General features: G+C 39.9%; 1 protein-coding gene across 4 annotated transcripts in view; it reads left to right on the forward strand.

Annotated features, from left to right (window-relative positions):
- Positions 1-20,918, forward strand: part of lta4h (leukotriene A4 hydrolase) — a 127,450-nt gene that overhangs the window by 58,523 nt on the left and 48,009 nt on the right. For all 4 annotated transcript variants that reach the window (XM_069909136.1, XM_069909137.1, XM_069909139.1 and 1 more), the window contains exons 6-10: positions 731-783; positions 11,689-11,761; positions 12,789-12,929; positions 13,103-13,126; positions 15,051-15,121. In XM_069909136.1, coding sequence (XP_069765237.1) covers positions 731-783; positions 11,689-11,761; positions 12,789-12,929; positions 13,103-13,126; positions 15,051-15,121 — 362 coding nt within the window. The remainder of the gene's footprint in view (positions 1-730; positions 784-11,688; positions 11,762-12,788; positions 12,930-13,102; positions 13,127-15,050; positions 15,122-20,918) is intronic.

A 20,918-nucleotide genomic window follows, 5' to 3' on the forward strand; every position in this document is an offset into this window, starting at 1 on the left:
AACGCTGTTTAGATCAGTTGAAGTCACCACTGTAGCGGGGTCGCTACTGCTACAGCCAGGTTATAGCTCACGGTTATAGCTCCTGGGCTGTAGCTCAAAACCTGCAGAGGAAAGAAGACAAGCACTCCAGTAGAGTGTATTTGTCATGGAGTTTATTCGGGGCAGCTCTGCCTTTTATAGTGAGCTCAGCCTTGTCACCACCAGGGCATGGCTTGAGCAGGCCAGCCACCGATTAGTTGGTTCCAGCATCCGGACCCCATTTAGGTGCCCTGCGATCCGCCAGTGAAAGTTAGCCAGTTCCACCAGCAGCCTATGGAAACGGGCATCTCAGCCTGTGCGAGGCCTTGCCAATTGCCGCGTTTGATGCCAGTTTCCGGTGTAAGCCTGAGGTGCGGGCTGTGGGCCACTTCAAAACTTTAGTATTTTGCTGTTTAACTTCAGGAAAGAAATACATTCCTTTTTTTCTTCTATTTAGCTAAACAACAATGGTAAGGGGATGGGGTTTAGAGACACATCTATCCATGTTAAAATGATCAGATATGTTTGTGTTATATATTGCAGATGCGCTCTAGATGCCTTTAGAACTTGCTGAGCTATGTAATTTATCATTTTTAAAGTGCATGTTTGTGTATAAAATCAATAAAAATACAAAAAGAAAGTAAAAATTTGTCAATTTCTAAAATTAGTACAATAAATGTATATCTAAAATATGATGATTATTTTCTCATAGGTTCCGATACCAAGCTACTTAATTGCACTGGTGGTTGGATGCTTGGAAAGCAGGTAATTTATTAAAATTATATCTGTACTTAAAGGGAGAAATTTTAAATTGCAAATGTAGTGAACTTGTAGTTATGTATTCATTTTCTGGTTCTGTGTGTCACTGACAAGGCCAGTATTTATTGCCTAAATTATTCTTGAGAAGATGATAATGAACTGCCACTTTCAACCACTGCAGACCTGGTGAAGGTACTATTGGACTGAGAGTTCCAGAATTTGGGTGCAGCTATAATGAATCACCAGTGATAGATTTCCAAATCAGGAATTGTGGTCGAGTTGTGCTGTTCTCATTTTTCTTGGTTGTTAAGGTTAGATTTTTCTCTTGCTGATGCGATAGTCTTTCTACCTCTTTTGTGGTGCAAATATTATGCAACACTTAGCAGCTCAAGCTTGAAATTTATCTGGTTCTTGATACATGCAGGCAGGGGCTGCATCATTTGCTGAGGATTTGCAAATGGAATTGAACATTAGAGAACATCTCCACCTGACTGTGGTTAAAGTTCAGAAATGAAGCATCTGAAGATGATTGAGCCCAGGAGATCAGCCTAAGGAACTCCATCCTGGAATTTAGATGATTGACCTCCAACAACAGTCATTCAGTGTGGGATGCACAACTTCAGTCATTGAAGTGATTTCCTCTTCAAGCCTATTGATTTCTGTTTAAGCAAAGCATCTGATCCCATTCTTGTTGCCTTACAGGAAATTTTCTAATTCAATGTTTTTATTTTAGGTGTGAGCACTTACTGGCAACGTAAAAAAATCATCTTCGTGTAATGACCTTCAAATATCCTGTTATCCAAATGTCACAATCTAGTTGGCTGCAATTGTTTGATCTTTAGTTTGTTTGTATTAGTTTTCTTGGTAATTTCTTGAATCTTTTTTTCTGTGAAAATTTGAATTGATGTTCTAAAGTTATTGCAGAATTATTCATCAGGAAAATTAGTTTGATTCTGAACTTCTGACATCTTCACAGAATATTTCAGTTATCTAAGGGCCAACAGAATCTTTGATTGTATTGGTTACAAATATTCAATGTTCAAGATTGCATTTTTAGCTCTAGTTTCATCCCAATTTGATTTGTCACTATAGGAAACCCCTATATCTGTTCCATTGTGCCTCAGATTAATTCTGTTGCTGCCTCTTGAGTTTAATTTTACAATGATTCATGGACCTCTATCAAATGTAACTTTCTGATCAACTAGAGTGAATCGGATGAAAATGTTGGATTGTTTAGCTACAGATGCCAAAAAGCATGTTTAAGTTTGCTGCCAATTTTGTTCCAAAGGAGGCGATCAGAGGCAGAAAATACATACTGCTCGGTGTGGAGTTAAAGTGAAGCAGAGTGGGGGAGGGGGTGTGGCAAGATGGCGTAGAGTCTAGACGTGTAATCTCGACCTCTCTGGCCAGACTTTTAAGTACCTGTTTTTTAACTCTTTTGTTTTCAAGTTTAAATTTTTTAAATTTTAGTTTAAAGTATTAAGGAATTATTATGGCCACTAATGGTAAAAAGATTAAACCTCAAGTGCAGAAGAAGTTACATTTTCAAAGTGCTGAAGATTTGGGGCCTAGACGACTTGATACAGCCCCAGGCTCAATCTCTTAATTGTCTAAACCTCAAAGACTGCCTGTGGGAGCTGAAAAAAAAGTCTATTACTCACCAAGTGAAGGATGGTGCTGGAATTACCCATTCTCTGGAAGAAGGTGCGTGTTCCCAAGAAGTGGACCCCGATTTGGAAAGCCTTTTGATTTCAACAGCAGGAAGACGACTCCATTGTTGGAAATGCATCAGGTAGCACTTCAATCTAAAGAAATTGCTTATCTTCGTGAACAAGATAAAGGGGGAGTCCAGCGGCGACTCCCTGAGGAAGTCGGAGTGCTGTCACTGGGAGTCCAGACCTGCAGTAAATCTTTTAAAATGCCTTCTGTTGAATTGCAGCAGGAGCTGTAGTTACCTTGTTCTGCCACCATGTCAGAGAGATCAGAGTTGAGATTTACGGATTCACAATATATGCAATTAAATGCAGTTATTCAACCTATGTTGACATGTTTAATGAATGAGATGGTTCAAATGAATGCTGGTATAAGTTCAGAATTAAATATGGTTAAAGCACGTGTGAATGCATCTTATGAAGAATTTTAAAAATTCAGACTGCTCTTTTGGACTGTAAACAACAAGTGACTTCTAACACAGAAAAAGTGTTGAAGGTGGAAAAATCAGTCATAGAACTAGGAGAACGTGAGAAGGAGCTAGAAATAAAAATAGACTACTTGGAGAATCAAAGCAGAAGGAATAATGTGAAAATTGTTGGTTTTCTAGAAGGTGTAGAACACACATGTCAAACTCTGGCCCGCGATATAATTATATTTGGCCCGCAAGATCATTTCAAAAATGTATGAGAGGTGGCCCGCTGGCCGCCCATGCACAGTAATACAACAAATCCCAGAATGCATTGGTGTCAGCCTGCTAATCGCCCCCACCTCCTCTGTTTACGTTGCAGGGTCTCACCGTGGACTCTGGTTTTGGGGCCTGGCCGGTGTCAGGGGAAGCCAAGGCCGCTTCCCAGCGCCCGGAACCGGAGGCCTCGGTCCTGACCTCGCCAGGACCGTTGCCCACTCCCCCTCCCTGCCGCAGGCCGATCCGCACCTCACGGTGACGGGGCCGCTGATCCGCCGAGATGCCGCCCTGCAGCGAGAGCCGATGCCCCCGCACTGTCGTTGTCCAACCCGATCGCCCGCAAACCCCGCCCTCCCGCACACAGGCCTGAGTAAATATTATGAACTTTAATCTCAGGATAAAACGATCTTCCAATAGTTTCATGTCACAGTGATAAATATATTCCTGGTTAAAAATGGTCCTGCACCTGGATACAAGCTCATTAGGCATAAAACTTGAAAAGTGTGTAAATCAAAGGATATCTGTACCAATGGAAAAAGGGCATGGCAAATAACCCTGCTAGAGTTCATGCCCACAATCAGTCACCCATTTGATTGTTTCAGGAATCATGTTATTCTCCCACATTCTCAATAGCCCTCAGATTTTACTATTCGACAGCACACTAGCAACATTTGACAAATCCTCTATAGAGAAATATTATTTATTGAATATTTTATTTCTCATTTGTTAATGCTTCTGGAAAGAGTTTATCCAAAACTATTATTAAACATTTATTTTAATAAGAAAAAGTTTAACATTACATATGTTGAAAGAAGAGAAAACATGCAGATGTTGTTGAAAATTTTCAATAAATATTTAGTTCGGCCCTCGACTTAGTCCAAGTTTTTAATTTTGGCCCTCTGTGAATTTGAGTTTGACACCCCTGGTGTAGAAGGACAAGATTCTCTTCGTTTCTTTAAAGACTGGATCCCGTAAATATTAGGGCAAGAATTTTTCTCTGGGGGACTGGAACTGGAAAGAGTCCATAGAGCTTTAAGAAGAACACCCTCAGCTGGTCAACCACCGAGACCGGTAATAATTCGATGTTTGAGTTATTCGGATAGAGAAGCAATACTTCGACTAGCAGTGCAAAATGCAAGTCAATGACAAACTCTGTTATTGATTCAGAATAGCAGAGTTTTTTAAAATCTTGATTTGAGTCAAGAGGTCATTCAACGTCGACGTCGATTCAATCCAGTTAAAGAAGTTTTGTGGCGTAAAGGTTATAAGTCTACTTTTCGCTACCCTGCAGTGATGAAGGTGTTTTATGGAGACTATCAATTTCGGTTTTTTGAAAATGAACATGAAGCAATGATTTTTGCTGATTCATTGCCAGATATAAGAGGACCAAGACGTAGTCCACCATTATCTCCTAAAGAAAAATCTGGTTGTTCTGGTAACGGAAGAAATGGCAAAAATGGGAAAAACGGGAATGGAAAGAGTCTATCTCCTTCTGAAATGGGATCTCCGAGATTGGAATCTTTTGTATGAAAAGAAGAATTTTCTTATTCTACTTTTTTTTGTTATTATGATATTTTGATATAATTGATTGTTTGGCTGGGGAGGGAGAGATTTGCACTAAGTTCTTTACTAGTCATCAGCCACTGGTGGGTGACCCACACCCAATTTTTGTTTAGGATTACTTTTGGTAGTTTTTTTTGGGGGGGATTTTTTTTCTTTATTTTTCTTTTCTTTTATTTTTTAATTTTCATTTTAGTTAGTTTTTAATTTGTGATTTTTTTTTCTATTTGAGGGCCTATATACGTTGATTTGAGTTTTTCTATAAAGATATTATTGGTATTTAGCAATAATAGTAGGTATGTCAAAGTTGAGGTTTGCTACTTTTAAAGTTCAAGGATTAAACAGTCCGATTAAGGATCTTGGTGTATATTAAGAAAATGAAAATTGCTAATGCTTTTTTACAAGAAACACATTTGAATGTGAAGGAAAGCATGAAATTAAAGAGGGACTGGGTTGGACATGTATATTCTTCTTTATTTAATTCTAGAGCTAAAGGTGTAGCAATTTTGATACATAAAAATTTATCTTTTGAATTACAATCAATGGAGGAAAAGGCATGATGTATTCTTAAATTGTATTGTATGATTTTTAGTGAATTTTGGACTTTACTTAATACTTATGCCCCAAATGCAGATGATAAAATATTTATTTCAGATGCATTTTTATGTTTGGGTCAGGCTAATGATAATATTTTAGTTGGTGGTGATTTTAATTGTGTTTTGGAACCTTTATTAGATAAATCTCCGAAGAAAGTTAAGAAATCCAAGATGGCAATTCAGGTCCAAGTGTTAATGAAAGATCTTAATTTAGTAGATATTTGGAGACATCTTAATTCGACAGAGAAAGATTTCTCTTTTTATTCATCTAGACATGAATCGTTTTTGAGGATTGACTTCTTTTTAGTATCCCCCATTTACAAGGGAAAATACAACAAGTGGAATATAAAAGTAGGGTGAATTCAGATCACTCTTTGAAATCTCTTGGTGCCTGCCACATTGATCACCACCAGTGGGCTGATATCGCCTCAAACCGTGCATCTTGGCGCCTCACAGTTCGGCAGGCAGCAACCTCCTTTGAAGAAGACCGCAGAGCCCACCTCACTGACAAAAGACAAAGGAGGAAAAACCCAACATCCAACCCCAACCAACCAATTTTCCCTTGCAACCGCTGCAACCGTGTCTGCCTGTCCCACATCGGACTTGTCAGTCACCAACGAGCCCGCAGCTGACGTGGACATTACTTCTCCATAAATCTTCGTCCGCGAAGCCAAGCCAAAGAAAGAAAGACAAGACGTATGCAACCTCTGAGAAAATTCAAATGGCTTATCATTGGAGGTTTAATACAATGTTGTTAAAAAATAGGGAATTTATTGATATTTTGAAAAAACAAATTACTTTTTTATGAAAGAAAATTCTAATTCTGTTCAAAGTAAGTTTGTATTATGGGATGCTATGAAAGCCTATTTGAGAGGACAAATAATTAGTTATACTTCTAAAATAAAAAAGAATCGATTAAATCAGAGTTTTGAATTAGAGAAACAGATTAATGAGTTAGAAAAGGAATTTCAGAAAGATGCTACAGAAGATCAGAAAATAGAATTATCTAAGTTGAAATTGGAATATAATACTTTGCAATCTTATCAATTTGAATGTGTGATTAATAGGACTAAACAACAGTATTATGAATGGGGAGAGAAAGCACATAAGGTACTGGCGTGGCAATTAAAGAAAGAACAGATTTCGAGGACTATTAATGTTGTTAGACGGAATTCTCTTATTACTTATAAACCTCGTGAGATTAATGATGAATTTTATTCATTTTATAAAAAGTTATATACATCTGAAGGAAAACAAGACACTAGATCGATTGATATTTTTTTTATCACAGTTGAATTTACCGATATTAGAGGATGCAGATGTACAGGAGTTAGAAGAACCATTTACTGATTCGGAAATTAAAATGTCTATGCTGGAAATGCCGAACGGTAAATTGCCTGGTGATGATGGATTTTCAGTTGAATTTTATAAAATTTTTTATGATTATTTATCTACAGTGTTTGGGGATGTATTAAGTCAAGTTGGAGAACATTATGAATTACCTGAGTCTTGTTCTAGTGCTTTAATTACAGTAATTCCTAAAAAAGATAGAGATCCTTTGAAAGTATCTTCATATAGACCAATTTCATTGTAACATGTAGATTATAAAATAATAGCTAAAATATTAGCGAATAGATTGGCCAAATTTTTACCCAAGTTGATTCATATTGATCAAACAGGTTTTATAAAGAATAGATATGCTTCAGATAACATTTTGCGCGTGATTAGTTTGATTAATAGATTTCGCCAATCCTCAGATCATCCGATGGTGATATCCTTAGATGCAGAAAAAGCATTTGATGGAGTTGAATGGAATTTTTTGTTTAAAGTTTTGGAGAAATTTAAGTTTGGTCGTTTTTTTATTGGTTGGATTAGGGCTCTCTATAGTAAACCGGTAGCTAGAGTATTGACGAATGGTTTGATTTTGGAATCCTTTAAGTTAACTCGATCAACTCGTCAAGGTTGTCCTTTATCACCGGCTTTGTTTGCGTTAGTGATTGAACCTTTAGCACAGCTGATAAGACAAAATACACAGATACAAGGTATGAAAGTTTTAGATGAGGAGTATAAAATTAATTTATTGATGTATTTAATAAACCCAGCTCAGTCACTTTTGCACTTGAAGGAATGTTTAATACAATATGGATGTCTTTCTGGATATAAAGTTAATTGGGAAAAAAAGTGAAATATTACTGGTAAGTGAAGGAGATTATTCAGTTTATAAGAATATTATTAATTTGAAGTGGACTGATCGAATTAAATATCTGGGTATAATTTTGAATGTTAATTATCAATCTTTATATAAATTAAATTATGCTCCGTTAATGAAAAAAATTAAAACTGATTTGATTAAATTACCTATTAATGTAATGGGTAGGATAAATACAATTAAGATGAATATCTTTCCGCGTATACAATATTTGTTTCAATCTATTCCGTATTTACTTGATAACATTTTTTTCAAGATTTGAATAAAATGGTTAAGGAGTTTTGGTATTGATGAGAACTCTTTATTTCTTTATTATCAAATTTGATTTTTGGTAAAATGTATGTTTGGTAGAGATATGATTTTACCCAAAATGACTAAATTTGAGACTTCTTATGAAGGTACCAGAGAAGGGTTATATTTCTTCTATGTATCAAATATTATAGGCTTGGCTTGGCTTCACGGACGAAGATTTATGGAGGGGTATGTGCATGTCTTCTGCAGGCTCGTTGGTGACTGACAAGTCCGATGCGGGACAGGCAGGCATGGTTGCAGTGGTTGCAAATTGGTTGGTTGGGGTTGGGTGTTGGGTTTTTCCTCCTTTGTCTTTTGTCAGTGAGGTGGGCTCTGCAGTCTTCTTCAAAGGAGGTTGCTGCCCGCCGAACTGTGAGGCGCCAAGATGCACGGTTTGAGGTGATATCAGCCCACTGGGGGTGGTCAATGTGGCAGGCACCAAGAGATTTCTTTAAACAGTCCTTGTACCTCTTCTTTTGTGCACCTCTATCTTGGTGGCCAGTGGAGAGCTCACCATATAACACAATCTTGGGAAGGCGATGGTCCTCCATTCTGGAGATGTGACCCACCCAGCGCAATTGGGACTTCAGCAGTGTGGATTCGATGCTTGCGGACTCTGCCAGCTCGAGTACTTCGATGTTGGTGATGAAGTCACTCCAATGAATGTTGAGGATGGAGCGGAGACAGCACTGATGGAAGCGTTCTAGGAGGCGTAGGTGATGCCAGTAGAGGACCCATGATTCGGAGCCGAACAGGAGCATGGGTATGATAAAGGCTCTGTACACGCTGATCTTTGTGTGTTTCTTCAGGTGGTTGGTTTTCCAGACTCTTTTGTGTAGTCTTCCAAAGGCGCTATTTGCCTTGGCGAGTCTGTTGTCTATCTCGTTGTCGATCCTTGCATCAGATGAAATGGTGCAGCCGAGGTAGGTAAACTGATTGACCGTTTTGAGTTCTGTGTGCCCGATGGAGATGTGGGGGGGCTGGTAGTCATGGTGGGGAGCTGGCTGATGGAGGACCTCAGTTTTCTTCAGGCTGACTTCCAGGCCAAACATTTTGGCAGTTCCCGCAAAACAGGACATCATGCGCTGGAGAGCTGGCTCTGAATGGGCAACTAAAGCGGCATCGTCTGCAAAGAGTAGTTCACGGACAAGTTGTTCTTGTGTCTTGATGTGAGCTTGCGGGCGCCTCAGATTGAAGAGACTGCCATCCGAGCGGTACCGGATGTAAACAGCGTATTCGTTGTTGAGGTCTTTCATGGCTTGTTTCAGCATCATGCTGAAGAAGATAGTAAAGAGGGTTGGTGCGAGGACGCAGCCTTGCTTCACGCCGTTATCATTAGAGAAGAGTTCGGAGAGCTCATTGCTGTATCTGACCCGACCTTGTTGGTTTTCATGCAGTTGGATAACCATGTTGTGGAACTTGGGGGGGGCATCCGTGGCACTCTAGTATTTGCCAAAGCCCTTTCCTGCTCACGGTGTCGAAGGCTTTGATGAGGTCAACAAAGGTGATGTAGAGTCCTTTGTTTTGTTCTCTGCATTTTTCTTGGAGCTGTTTAAGGGCAAAGACCATGTCAGTCGTTCCTCTGTTTGTGCAAAAGCCACACTGTGATTCTGGGAGGACCTTTTCGGCGACACTAGGTATTAGTCTATTAAGGAGAATCCTAGCGAAGATTTTGCCTGCAATGGAGAGCAGCGTGATTCCCCTGTAGTTTGGGTTAGGGTTAGGGATATTACAGGATGGTATGGATAAAAAGGGTTGGAATAGATCTAAAATTAAATGGGAAGCGGATATTGGTTTTATTTTTTCTGAAGATGATTGGTTAGATATCTGTTATGATAGTGTAACTAGATTGGTAAATGCATGTTATGGAATGATTAATTACAATTTTTTACATCATTTATATTTCACACCTGAAAAATTTAAAAAGTATGGTTTTCATGAATCAGATTTGTGTTTTAGATGTGGTGATACGGTTGGAACTTTTTTTCATGTTGTTTGGTTATGTATGCATATACAATCTTTTTGGAAGAAAGTTCAATCTTTTTTAGAATACCTGTATAAGATTAAAAAGGTTTTGGATTAGATAAGTTTCAGCTTGGTTTTGTATATTTAGCTTTATCCGTAGTGAAAAAATGTATTGCTAGTACGTGGAAAGATACAAATATGATTGATATTAATAGATGGCATAATGAGATGAAACATTGTTTAATAATGGAAAAAATTACTTGTGTTTCACGTGATAAATAAGTGGTTGTTATACTCAGAATATTTACATTTCAATTTATATTGATTAGATTTTAAAATGTATATTTAACTTTTTTAGTATTCATTTTTCTTTCTTTATGGCTCTCCTTAGGAGAGTTGGCTGAATTGGGGGGGGGGGGGCGGAATTCTTTTTTTCTATATTTAAAAAAAAAATTCATGTTTATGTTTAATTGCTGCATGTCATATATTATTTGTTTTTTGATCGAATAAATAAAGTTTAAAAAAAAAAGTGAAGCAGAGCATTTTCTTGATCAAATCTGCGATTTAATTGAGAGCAGTAGCAAGGTACTGACTTTTGCTGTGTGTTTTTCTTCTTCAATAAGGGTAAACTTACTTGTTGGCTTTCATGTCACTCAAAGTCCCAAGGATTTCACAAGCATAATTAAAGGATGATGTCAAACAATAAGATAGATGGCGAAAACTTGGTGAAATAATTATGAATTCCCTTAAAGGTGGAGGAAGTGTGAGAAGAATTTAGGGAGGAAATTCCAGAACTGAAGCCTGAGGCATCAGAAACTGTGAATGTTAATAATAAAGAGATTGCATGTGTGTCAAGATGTCAAAACTTTGTAGGACGGAAGAGGGAAGAGATAAAGCTACAGAATATTGTTTAAAATGAATGGGGGGAAAAAAGTAAAGCAAAAGCATGTAAAGCAGGGACCTAATGTAAGTCACTGAACATGGATGATCCAGGATTTCTCAGTTGAGATTCAGGGAAAGATTTTTTTTTTGTAAGAAGAAAGCTGACCAGAAGCATAGTTAGTTCAATATAGAGGCAAGAAAAGCCACTGGGTGTGAGCTTTGGTGGTTGTGCTGAAGTATGGCAGAGTTGAGCAAGCAATTTCTAAGCTACAAGTGGGTTGTGAAATTTATAATTCTCCCTGACAGATTAAAAAACGGCAAGAATTTGTTTAATTTGTCGAGAATTTTGAATGTGGATTCTGCAAGATCCAGAACTGGGTGGTCATAGTATATCTGATAATATTCAGTGAGGTGAATAGATTAAGTAGAATGGTAAGGTTAACCTGTGGGTGCATTGAGTTGTGACTTACTCCATCTAGTGCCCCCATGAGTGCAATGAGTGATCAAAAACTGCTGTTACAAAATTGCAGCAGCAAAAACTACTACCATTTCTTCAGTCATCAGTTTTAAAACAAAAATCCTTGCACTGATTTGCCAATGAGGCAATATCAGTCTGTGGAGCCAGATGGTCTATTGAACAGGAGTAATTTAGCATAAATGTCATCCGTGAAATTACTTAGAAATCATTGCTAATAAATATTTTTTTTTAAAAAAACAACAGTATTATCTTGTCTCACTGAGAAAACCCAAACAGTTGTTTTTAGATCAGTTCCTCATCCTAATTTGTGTGCCATTTATGTCTCCAGGAAAGTACATGTATGGACAGAAAGAGCTTAAAGAGTTTCATTAGATTCTATTGGAGAATAGAATCATTATTATTTAGTCATGATTACCATTTCCAGTTCACAGCATTACTTGGAGGTTAATCAAATATGCTAAATCCTATAAACCCGCTCTTTCAGAAGCTAGATTAATTAATGTATCTATATGAAACTGCATTTACTTTGCAGAGTGATTGGTCCGAGGTCCCGGGTCTGGTCAGAGAAAGAGATGGTGGATGCAGCTGCACGTGAATTTGAAGAGGTTTGTTTTAAGTTTAGACATAAAGCATGAGTCCGTGCTGCCCAATTTACACCCCATTAACCTATACCCCCTTGAGCAATGGGAGTAAACTGGAGCCCCTGGAGAAAACCCACGCAGACACAGGGAGAACATACAAACTCCTTATGGACAGCGCAAGACCTGAAGCCCGATCCCGATCCCTGATGCTGTAAAGGTGTTGCACTAACCACTATGTCAACTGTGCCTCCCACATTCTTGGATATGTATTTGGAATGTAGTAACAATGGTGTTTTTCTAATATTTTGCAAACTTTGATATGTGGGCACATCAATCCTCTCCAACACCTGTTTGACTGGTTGGACTCATCCTTGGTTATTTTCACTTTTTTCTATTTTACCCAGAGCATTTTCATGAATATCAACAGCCTTTCTACATCTTACCATTGGTGTCCACCATTTCCTCATGGCTGCCTCAGCTTGATATGCTGATGGTCTCTTGTAACATTATTCACAGATATGGAGGGAGCTTCCATGTGCACTCTAATGTTGAAACACATGTCTACCAATGTCAACGTGTGCTATTAGTAGCATGTAAACCTTTAGTCCCAATAGTGTACATTTTGTTTGCTAAATACTTTTACTTTGGTTCATTGAGAACCCTAAATTTGACAACACTCTCCAATGGAAATGATCAGTTCCTTCCTAGTTTAAGTTCTTGCCACCAGAAAAGCAAGAGAAAATAAAGGGAGCTTTTACAGATCAAAGGTCCTAGCAATGAGAAGAAGTTCTACATTCAATTGAAACTCAGAAGGCTTTGTATTCACACTTTCGATATTCTATGCTCATTTGAGTCATTTTGGAGTAGGGACCTGGAGCTGCACTAATAATTATTGATATTGACTTGGAGGAAAGAAATGAGAGTTTGATACCTACCATCAAATTTGCATAAAAGATTAAATTATTGGAGAAAAATTCACAGTATTTAGAAATGACAAAGCAGACTACCTTTCTGTGACTGTATCCTGAATGCATATAATTTGTTGTTATAGACAGAAACGATGCTGAAAACTGCTGAAAATCTTATTGGCGCATACGTGTGGGGACAGTATGACCTCCTTGTCCTTCCTCCATCATTTCCATATGGTGGGATGGAAAACCCATGCCTCACCTTTGTAACACCAACTTTACTGGTAAGATATGAAATGACACAGCTTTTTGGCAGGTTGTGTGAATGGAACTGAATCTAATCGTCAATCATTTTTATTATGTGATAGAATTTAGGGTTACATCACAGTGCTGTTATGAATTTTCATTTCATGGCTATGATTTGCAGAATGTATAATTTTTTTTAATCTTCTTCTAGGCTGGTGATAAAAGTCTTTCCAATGTAAGTACCAGTAAATATTTTTAACTTTTAATTTGGAGATTCAGCATGGTAGCCCTCGTCCATGCTGCCCAATTACACTTAATCACCTCTTGTTGTCTTTGGAATGTGAGAGGAAACCGGAGCACCTGGAGGAAACCTCCGGCCTCACAGGGAGAATGTATAAAGTCCTTGCAGTCAGTGGAGATTCAAACCCAGATTGCTGGCATGGTAAAGATGTTGCGCCAAATGCAGGATGTAGTTTAAAACATCTTGCTGGAAGTTTTGTAATTGGTTTTAAATGAATTTTACGAACCAAACTTATCAGATACTGTGGTTATACAATGTTGCAACTTGAAGAAAAAAAAAATAAAAATGAGGATCTCTTGCAGCCCAAGTGAAGTTTGCATTTCAGTAGACCTTTTCACACCACAGTGTAAAATGAAGATTCTAGGGAAATTTTCCCGGGAACCTTCCCACGAACCTGCAGTGTGAAAAGGTTGGCCCGGGAATTTTAAACCGGTCCGTGGCCCTTCCTCAGACCACCCTACCCTATCCCTGCAACGTGAAAAGGCAAATGGGTGAATGGGAAGCCTCGTGATGTCGACGCTTGCATGCTGCCTACCTCCTGAAACAGTGAGCCGCTTCGGCACTTCGTAATGTCAGTATAATGCAGGATGAATGGGTGTCCTCATTAACCATAATCCCTCATGCAACTGGATTTCCCAGAGCGGTTCCAGCTGTGTAACAGATTATGGGAACCAAAATCAGCCATTCCTCCCACTTTGTGCTGCCATCGTCACATGCCAAAGCCTGGGGATGCGGCCAGGGTGGGAGGGGGGGAATAAGGGAGCTAGCAGGCAGCGAGCGACGAACAGACAGGGGGTGAACTTGCATTGACTCCTGTGAGTGGGTAACACTTCATCGGTTGGGGATGGGACCCCCTAAATTGCTGAGGAGGACAAATTCCAGGGAATTTGGACCGCGGTGTGAAAGACCTGAATTCCAGGGAATTTCACTAGGACAAAAGCTCCTTGGTTTTAGTGACATTGAGAGGTTGTTGTTAGTACACCATTCAGCCAAGTTTTTAATTTCCCTCCTATATGCTGACTCCTAACCCCTTTTTATACAGGCCATTACTGTGATATCGTCAGCAAATTTGTTGTCGTGCCAGTCCATACAGTCATAGGTGTAAAATGAGCAGGTGGCTAAATATGCAGTACTGTGCTATTTCAGAGATGATGGAGATTGTGAGGGAGATGTTCTGGCTAATCCGTACTGATTGGGGACTGGAGATGAAGAAGTTCAGGATCCAATTCAGGAAAAGTAGCTCAAACTATAAATGCATAATTGATAAAATTAATTTTCACTTGTAAATATGTTGCTGCTCTTTTTGAGCTGGTTCCTATCCTTTCTCAACCATCAGGAAGGAATGAGTTGCGTGACACTACACTGAAGGCCAGGGCATCGATGGCTGGTTCATTCCCTCAGTCCAGCCTTGTGAGCAGCTCTCACCTGTAGGACAGGCCAATTTCCAAAAACCTCTGCTAGCAATCCATCGTATTCCCTGTTTTTACAGGACCCTTGCGAATCAATCCTTCCACAATCCCTGCTCTTGAGTACTTGTGCCTCTAATGCCCTCCTGTTCTGGACCAAACATTCATAGATTTGTGCAATTTGGCATTCCCCAGCAAATTGCAGTTCAAAGTTTTGTTATGTGAAAGGAGTGAATTGTTGTGCGTTATTCCATTCATGTGCTGGGTGATTTCATTTGTATTGTTTACTTTTTTTGTGCAGTTGCTGGTTCTCCACTTGTTTTGAGTCCCTTTTTGAGATTTGGTCATGTTGAATTTGTTGAGCAGTGTGTAGGACAGGGTGGAAATGAATTGAAAGCAGCCACTGATTATGAACTAATTATGAAGAATTAAAATAAAAATTATATTTTTAGGTAATTGCACATGAAATTTCCCACAGTTGGACAGGAAATCTGGTGACCAACAAAACCTGGGAGCATTTTTGGTATGTAAGTGAACAATAACTGGATTCTGACTTCATCTTTGTCTTGTATGTTTGCTAATGATTTAGTTAAATGTTTTCAGTAGAAATGACATAATTTCTTAAATTTAATTTAATTTAATTTTAAAAAAATAGACATACGCCATTTCGGCCCATGACTCCGTGGCGCCAAATTTACACCCAATTAACCCTATAACCCCATTAGGTTTCGAATGGAGGGAGGAAACCAGAGCCCCCAGGGAAAACCCATGCATACAAACGTACAAACCCCTTACAGATAGTGTGGGATTTGAACCCTGTTCCTGATCTCTGGCGCTGTAAAGGTATTACACCAACCGTGCTGCCCAAGAATACCTAAGCAGAGAGTGCCTTCTCAACTCCATTCATCTGACAATGTAGGGGAATTTGTACAGATGATGTAAGTTTGGAATCAAATACAAAATGGTCAACTCTAAACATCAGCAGACTATTGGGGATTGAACTCCTTATTTTGAGTTGCCTAAGAAGACAGTTCAAAAGTTATAAATGATGTTGGATTTTTAAAAAAACAGTAAAATAATAGGACTTTTAATGTAAATGTATTGTACAGCATAAGGGAAATGGATAGGATTAACATAATCAATACTCCATAATTATAAGCTGTCGACTCTCAAATGAATATCAATGTTTCCATGACATTGGGTTTTGCCCCAAATTTTCCTTGATTTTCCCATTGGTTAGGATTTCCCTTGCTTGGCTCAATTGTAGATCTGTTTAGTTGCATATTTAAAAAATAATGCCTGCAATAATTCACCTTCATGTTAGTTCTCTCCATTGACTCTCCAATAACTTAACCAATTTCAGACGAATTTCATGTCTTTTGGCATCATGTGTTAAAATTGCCATGGGTTAGAATTTGGGAGTGGAGTGATAAAAGCATCAGCATTTGCTGCAGTTTCCCCATGAAACTGATTTAGCTGCTACTGGAACCTCCACATGTACAATTGTACAATTTGGTATTTGCTTTTTATGCTGTTTCAAAATGCTCTGATGTAGTTTGGACTGGAGCAATTACTGTAATCAGTTGATTGATACAAAGTTCAGCTTTATGAACTTTGAAATGCTTTTTAGAATCCTCTATTTGTAATAGCAATGATTTTGATAACTACAGGTGGTCTGATTAGTAAATCTGCAGACAACACAAAAATTGCTGAGTTGTGGACAGATTGTCAAAGAAGGTAGATCAGTTGAAATGAGAGCAGAGGAGTGGAGTTGGTGTAGAAGTGGTTCCCATTGGTGAAGCTAGAGGGGGTGCAGAGGGAGCAACAGCTCCCCCAAGCACATTTTTCAAAAGTGGGATCTTTTTGTCTTGTCACCAGTGATCATTTCTTGTCTGTTCCGGGCCATGTGTGTTCTCAAACACATCATCCACTGCGGGTCTGTCCATGACAGTATCTAAAACGCGGTGGTCCTCACGATTGATCCTTTAATGAGACCACGTCGTTGGGCAGTGAGGCCAGACCGTCCTGCCCGCTCTACTCACCAAGCCTCCGCCTCTGGCTGCTCTCCCACAGCTATCTTTGATCACCTGCCGACGGTGTCTGCTAGGTGCAGCAGGCTGCTCAGGGCTGCTCTGGCTTACGCTGTGCTTTAACTCCACGGTTTGGGACCGCTCCCTCGAGTTCCTGACAATTCCCATCAACACCTGCTCCAGGACAGTCTCAAACAGCAGGTCGACATTGTTGCCAGTCTTGGCACTGGTTTCGAAGTACATGGTCTTGGTGGCGGGCACATCCTGCTCTGCCAACATCTGGTACCGAACCAGCCGCTTGTACAGGCAGACAGCATCTTCCCTCCTCACTTGCTTTGACAGTCGGGGCACACTCGTCGGTCAAGTCGGATTTATTGCTGGTCAGTGTCAGGAAGTAGTCCATCAGCTGATGGAGGCTCTGCCAGCTATTCATGTCATAGGTGAGGATGTTGTCAGCCATGCCCCGGCAGTACATGGAGCCGAGCCCGTGGAACTTTTCCCAACCTGGCAAAAGAAGCCAGCGTTAGTCCTGTTGTCCTGGCCCAGTCATCCCACCTGGCGGTGATGGGAGCACAAGAAAGCTGAGGGGGACTGGCAAGATCCCAGAGGGTGGGAAATGGGGAGGAAAAAGGATGAGATGGAAGGGGATGGAGGGAGAGAGGAGGTTAAAGCAGTGGGATGATAGTGGGATAAGGGAGGAGGGAGCAAACGGGCTAGGGAGGTGGGTGAGTTGGGCAGCAAAGAATGGAGGGGAGAGGTGGATATGAAGGGAAGGGAAGAGAGCAAAGAAGAGTGAGGGAGAGAAGGAAAGGATGGAGGAGGGGTGGGTGGATTGAGGTAGGAGAGTGGGACTTTAGGCAGGAGAGAGTAGGGAGGGGTAAGATTCCCAATAGTACCCTGATCTTTGCTAGAATGAGGCCTAGATTAAAGAGGCTATTGTAGTTGCTTTGTGAAATATAAAATAAAAAATGTAATGAATTTAAAATTATTTGGTATGCACCATTGGACCTTTTTTGTGCCCACTCCCTTGATTTTAGAACTGACTACGCCGCTGGTGGTTCCTCAAGGTGCTGCCTCAATTAGAGGGTATCAGCTACACGGAGAGGTTATATAATCTTGTTTTGTTTTCTCTAGAGTGATGACAGCAATTTGACAGAAGCTTATCAAATTGTGACAGGTATAGATTGGGGAGATGGTCAGTCTTTCTCCCAGGGAGGAAGTATCAAATATTAAAGTTATACATTTGGAGTGAAAGTAATAAAGTTTAAAGGAGATTTACAAGGCAAGCTTTTTTAGAGAGAGAATGGTAGGTGCTCCAGGTACATTTTCTTTCTTTCTTTCTTTCTCTCTTTCTCTCTTTCTCTCTTTCTCTCTTTCTTTCTTTCTTTCTTTCTCTCTTTCTCTTTCTTTTTCTTTCTCTCTCTCTCTCTTTCTCTCTTTCTTTCTCTCTTTCTCTCTCTCTCTCTTTCTCTCTCTTTCTCTCTCTTTCTCTCTCTTTCTCTCTCTTTCTCTCTCTTTCTCTCTCTTTCTCTCTCTTTCTCTCTCTTTCTCTCTCTTTCTTTCTCTCTTTCTTTCTTTCTTTCTTTCTCTCTCTCTCTCTTTCTCTCTCTCTCTCTTTCTCTCTCTTTCTCTCTCTTTCTCTCTCTTTCTCTCTTTCTCTCTCTCTCTCTCTCTCTCTCTCTCTCTCTCTCTTCTCTCTCTTTCTCTCTCTTTCTCTCTCTTTCTCTCTCTTTCTCTCTCTCTCTCTCTCTCTCTTTCTCTCTCTTTCTCTCTCTTTCTCTCTCTTTCTCTCTCTTTCTCTCTCTTTCTCTCTCTTTCTCTCTCTTTCTCTCTCTTTCTCTCTCTTTCTCTCTCTTTCTCTCTCTTTCTCTCTCTTTCTCTCTCTTTCTCTCTCTTTCTCTCTCTTTCTCTCTCTTTCTCTCTCTTTCTCTCTCTTTCTCTCTCTTTCTCTCTCTTTCTCTCTCTTTCTCTCTCTTTCTCTCTCTTTCTCTCTCTTTCTCTCTCTTTCTCTCTCTCTTCAGGACATGTACATGTCTTCTATACATAATTAAAAATAAATATTGTTAATAAATGGTAGTCTAGTTCAGCAGTCATTCAGCATTCTCACTGCCTGTAGGAAGAAGCTGTTCCTCAGTCTGGTGGAAGTGGGTCTAATACTTCTGTATCTCTTTCCTGACAGGAATAGCTAGAAGATGCTGTGATGGGAATAGGAATCTATATAGCTTTTGCGAGCTCTTTTTAAACAGTGATCCCAACAAATCACAAGAAAGGTAGAGGAAAGAGACCTCAATGATCCTCTCTGCCTCTTTTATGGTCCTGTGGATTGACTTTCAATTTTATGCTTTACAACAACCTTACCACACTGTGATAGAGCTCCTGTAGAAAGTTGACGGAATGGTGTACGGTAGCCTTGCCTGCCTCAGCCTTTTAAAGGAAATTAGACGATATTGAGCCTTCCTGACAAGTGAGGAGATGTTATGTGTCCAGGAAAGGTCACTTCTTAAGTGGACTCCAAGGAACTTGGTGCTCTCCAATCTCTCCACTACCAAGCTAATAATATGTAGAGGATGGTGGTTGTCTCTGGTCCTCCTGAAGTCCATAATCATCTCCTTTGTCTTGTCATGTTAAGATTCCAGTTCTTATGAAAAACATATGTTCTTCACATGTGTAGAACACCTTGGTGTTTTCCTTAATCCTACTTGCCAAGGTCTTTTCATGACCTTTTAGAGCTTTCCCAAGACCTATTTTAAGTTCCTTCCTGTTTACCATGATCCTTTCCTGTCATTTGTTTCCCAAACTTGTGCATGCTTCTTTCTTTCTCTTGACTAGCTGTTCCACCTCTCTTTTCCCTGTCTTAATGGAACAAACCTACTAAAGACCCTGCACCAGTGATCCCTATACATCCTCCACATTTCTGCTGTGCATTTTCCTGAGAAAGTGTTCCTAATTTACACTCCCCAAGTTCCTGCCTAATCCCATTTTACCTTATTCCTATGCTTGTCCATAGCTATACAATGAGATGTCATCGCTCAAACATCTATCCACTTCCCTCTTGAAAGCCCTGATTGATTCCATTTCCACACCCCATTCCCAGAGTGAATTCCAGATAATTGATTCTTGGAAGATCATTATAAATGCCTCCACTATCTCAATCTTTCAGAACCCGAGGGTTCATTCCATGTGGTCCAAAGCTTCTCTCTAATAATTGTGATTACACTCACTCTCCTCCCTGACACCCTTGAAAGGCAGGTATATCTGGAGCAGTTTGTTCGGAGTTTCTATGTTCTTGTGTCTACTCACCCTTCAAAATGTACAGGGGTTTTAGATCGATTGAACGGCGTGGACTTGTAAGCCAAAAGGGCTTGTTACCATGGTGCATGTCTAAATTAAAACTGCTAATGTGTTCCACAATGAAGACTGATACAAAATACTTGTTTAGTTCCTCTGTTACTTGATTAACTTATTTTTCATTGAACTTTAATTCTACGAACATTGCAGGAAAGGCTTCCTTTTGGCAATTTGCTTTGTCATTTTCTCAGAGTAATCAGAAAATTGTTTTGATAAGTTCTTTTCCTCTGAAGACTGTTCAATGGGTTAATACATTGTTGGTGCTGCTGAATACACACTGCATAAACAAAAGCACACACTCAAAGGCCTTGAGCAAAAACCTGTCAGCATTTTTATTTACGGTAACTCTACACCAAACTTCTTCCCAGTAGCATCCCTCGCCACGCCCTCGCCTTCCCGATTCACTACAGAACCACAGGTGACCGCGACACTTCTTTCTCTCCTTTTTCTGACCCCCACACCTGCTCATTAACCACTATGCTGTTCCTGCACCCTGTTCCAACAGGCACATGCACACTACATTTCCCAAGAGTCACCACTAAATCATCACTAGCAGCGACTGGCCCTACTGAAGACCTGCAGAAGTATGGGGCCACAACGGCCTCTGAGTCATGCAAGGTGGTGGTTATCTGGATCTGTCTGGGGGGGGTTCATTGTCTGGCCATATTTAGTTCAGTCCTGCAACATGGGTGCAACATTGGACTGGCTGGGGCTTTGAGATTTCTTTGGTATTGGTTGGGACATAGATAGCTGATCTTCAACGTATGCCGGCTTCAAACAGTCAGTCGAGGCAGTGTCAGTCTTCCTGTTTTGCTGGATCACTAAACTTTAAGGCTGGCATCGTGTGATCTCGTAAGGTCTGTCTTAAACTTGCTGGAATGGCGTCATGCCGAACAAGGATGTGTGTAGTGTTGGCTCATACACTGCAGTTGTGGCATGTCG

This window comes from Narcine bancroftii, chromosome 13 (assembly GCF_036971445.1).
Source record: "Narcine bancroftii isolate sNarBan1 chromosome 13, sNarBan1.hap1, whole genome shotgun sequence".
In the NCBI taxonomy this organism is placed as follows: domain Eukaryota; kingdom Metazoa; phylum Chordata; class Chondrichthyes; order Torpediniformes; family Narcinidae; genus Narcine; species Narcine bancroftii.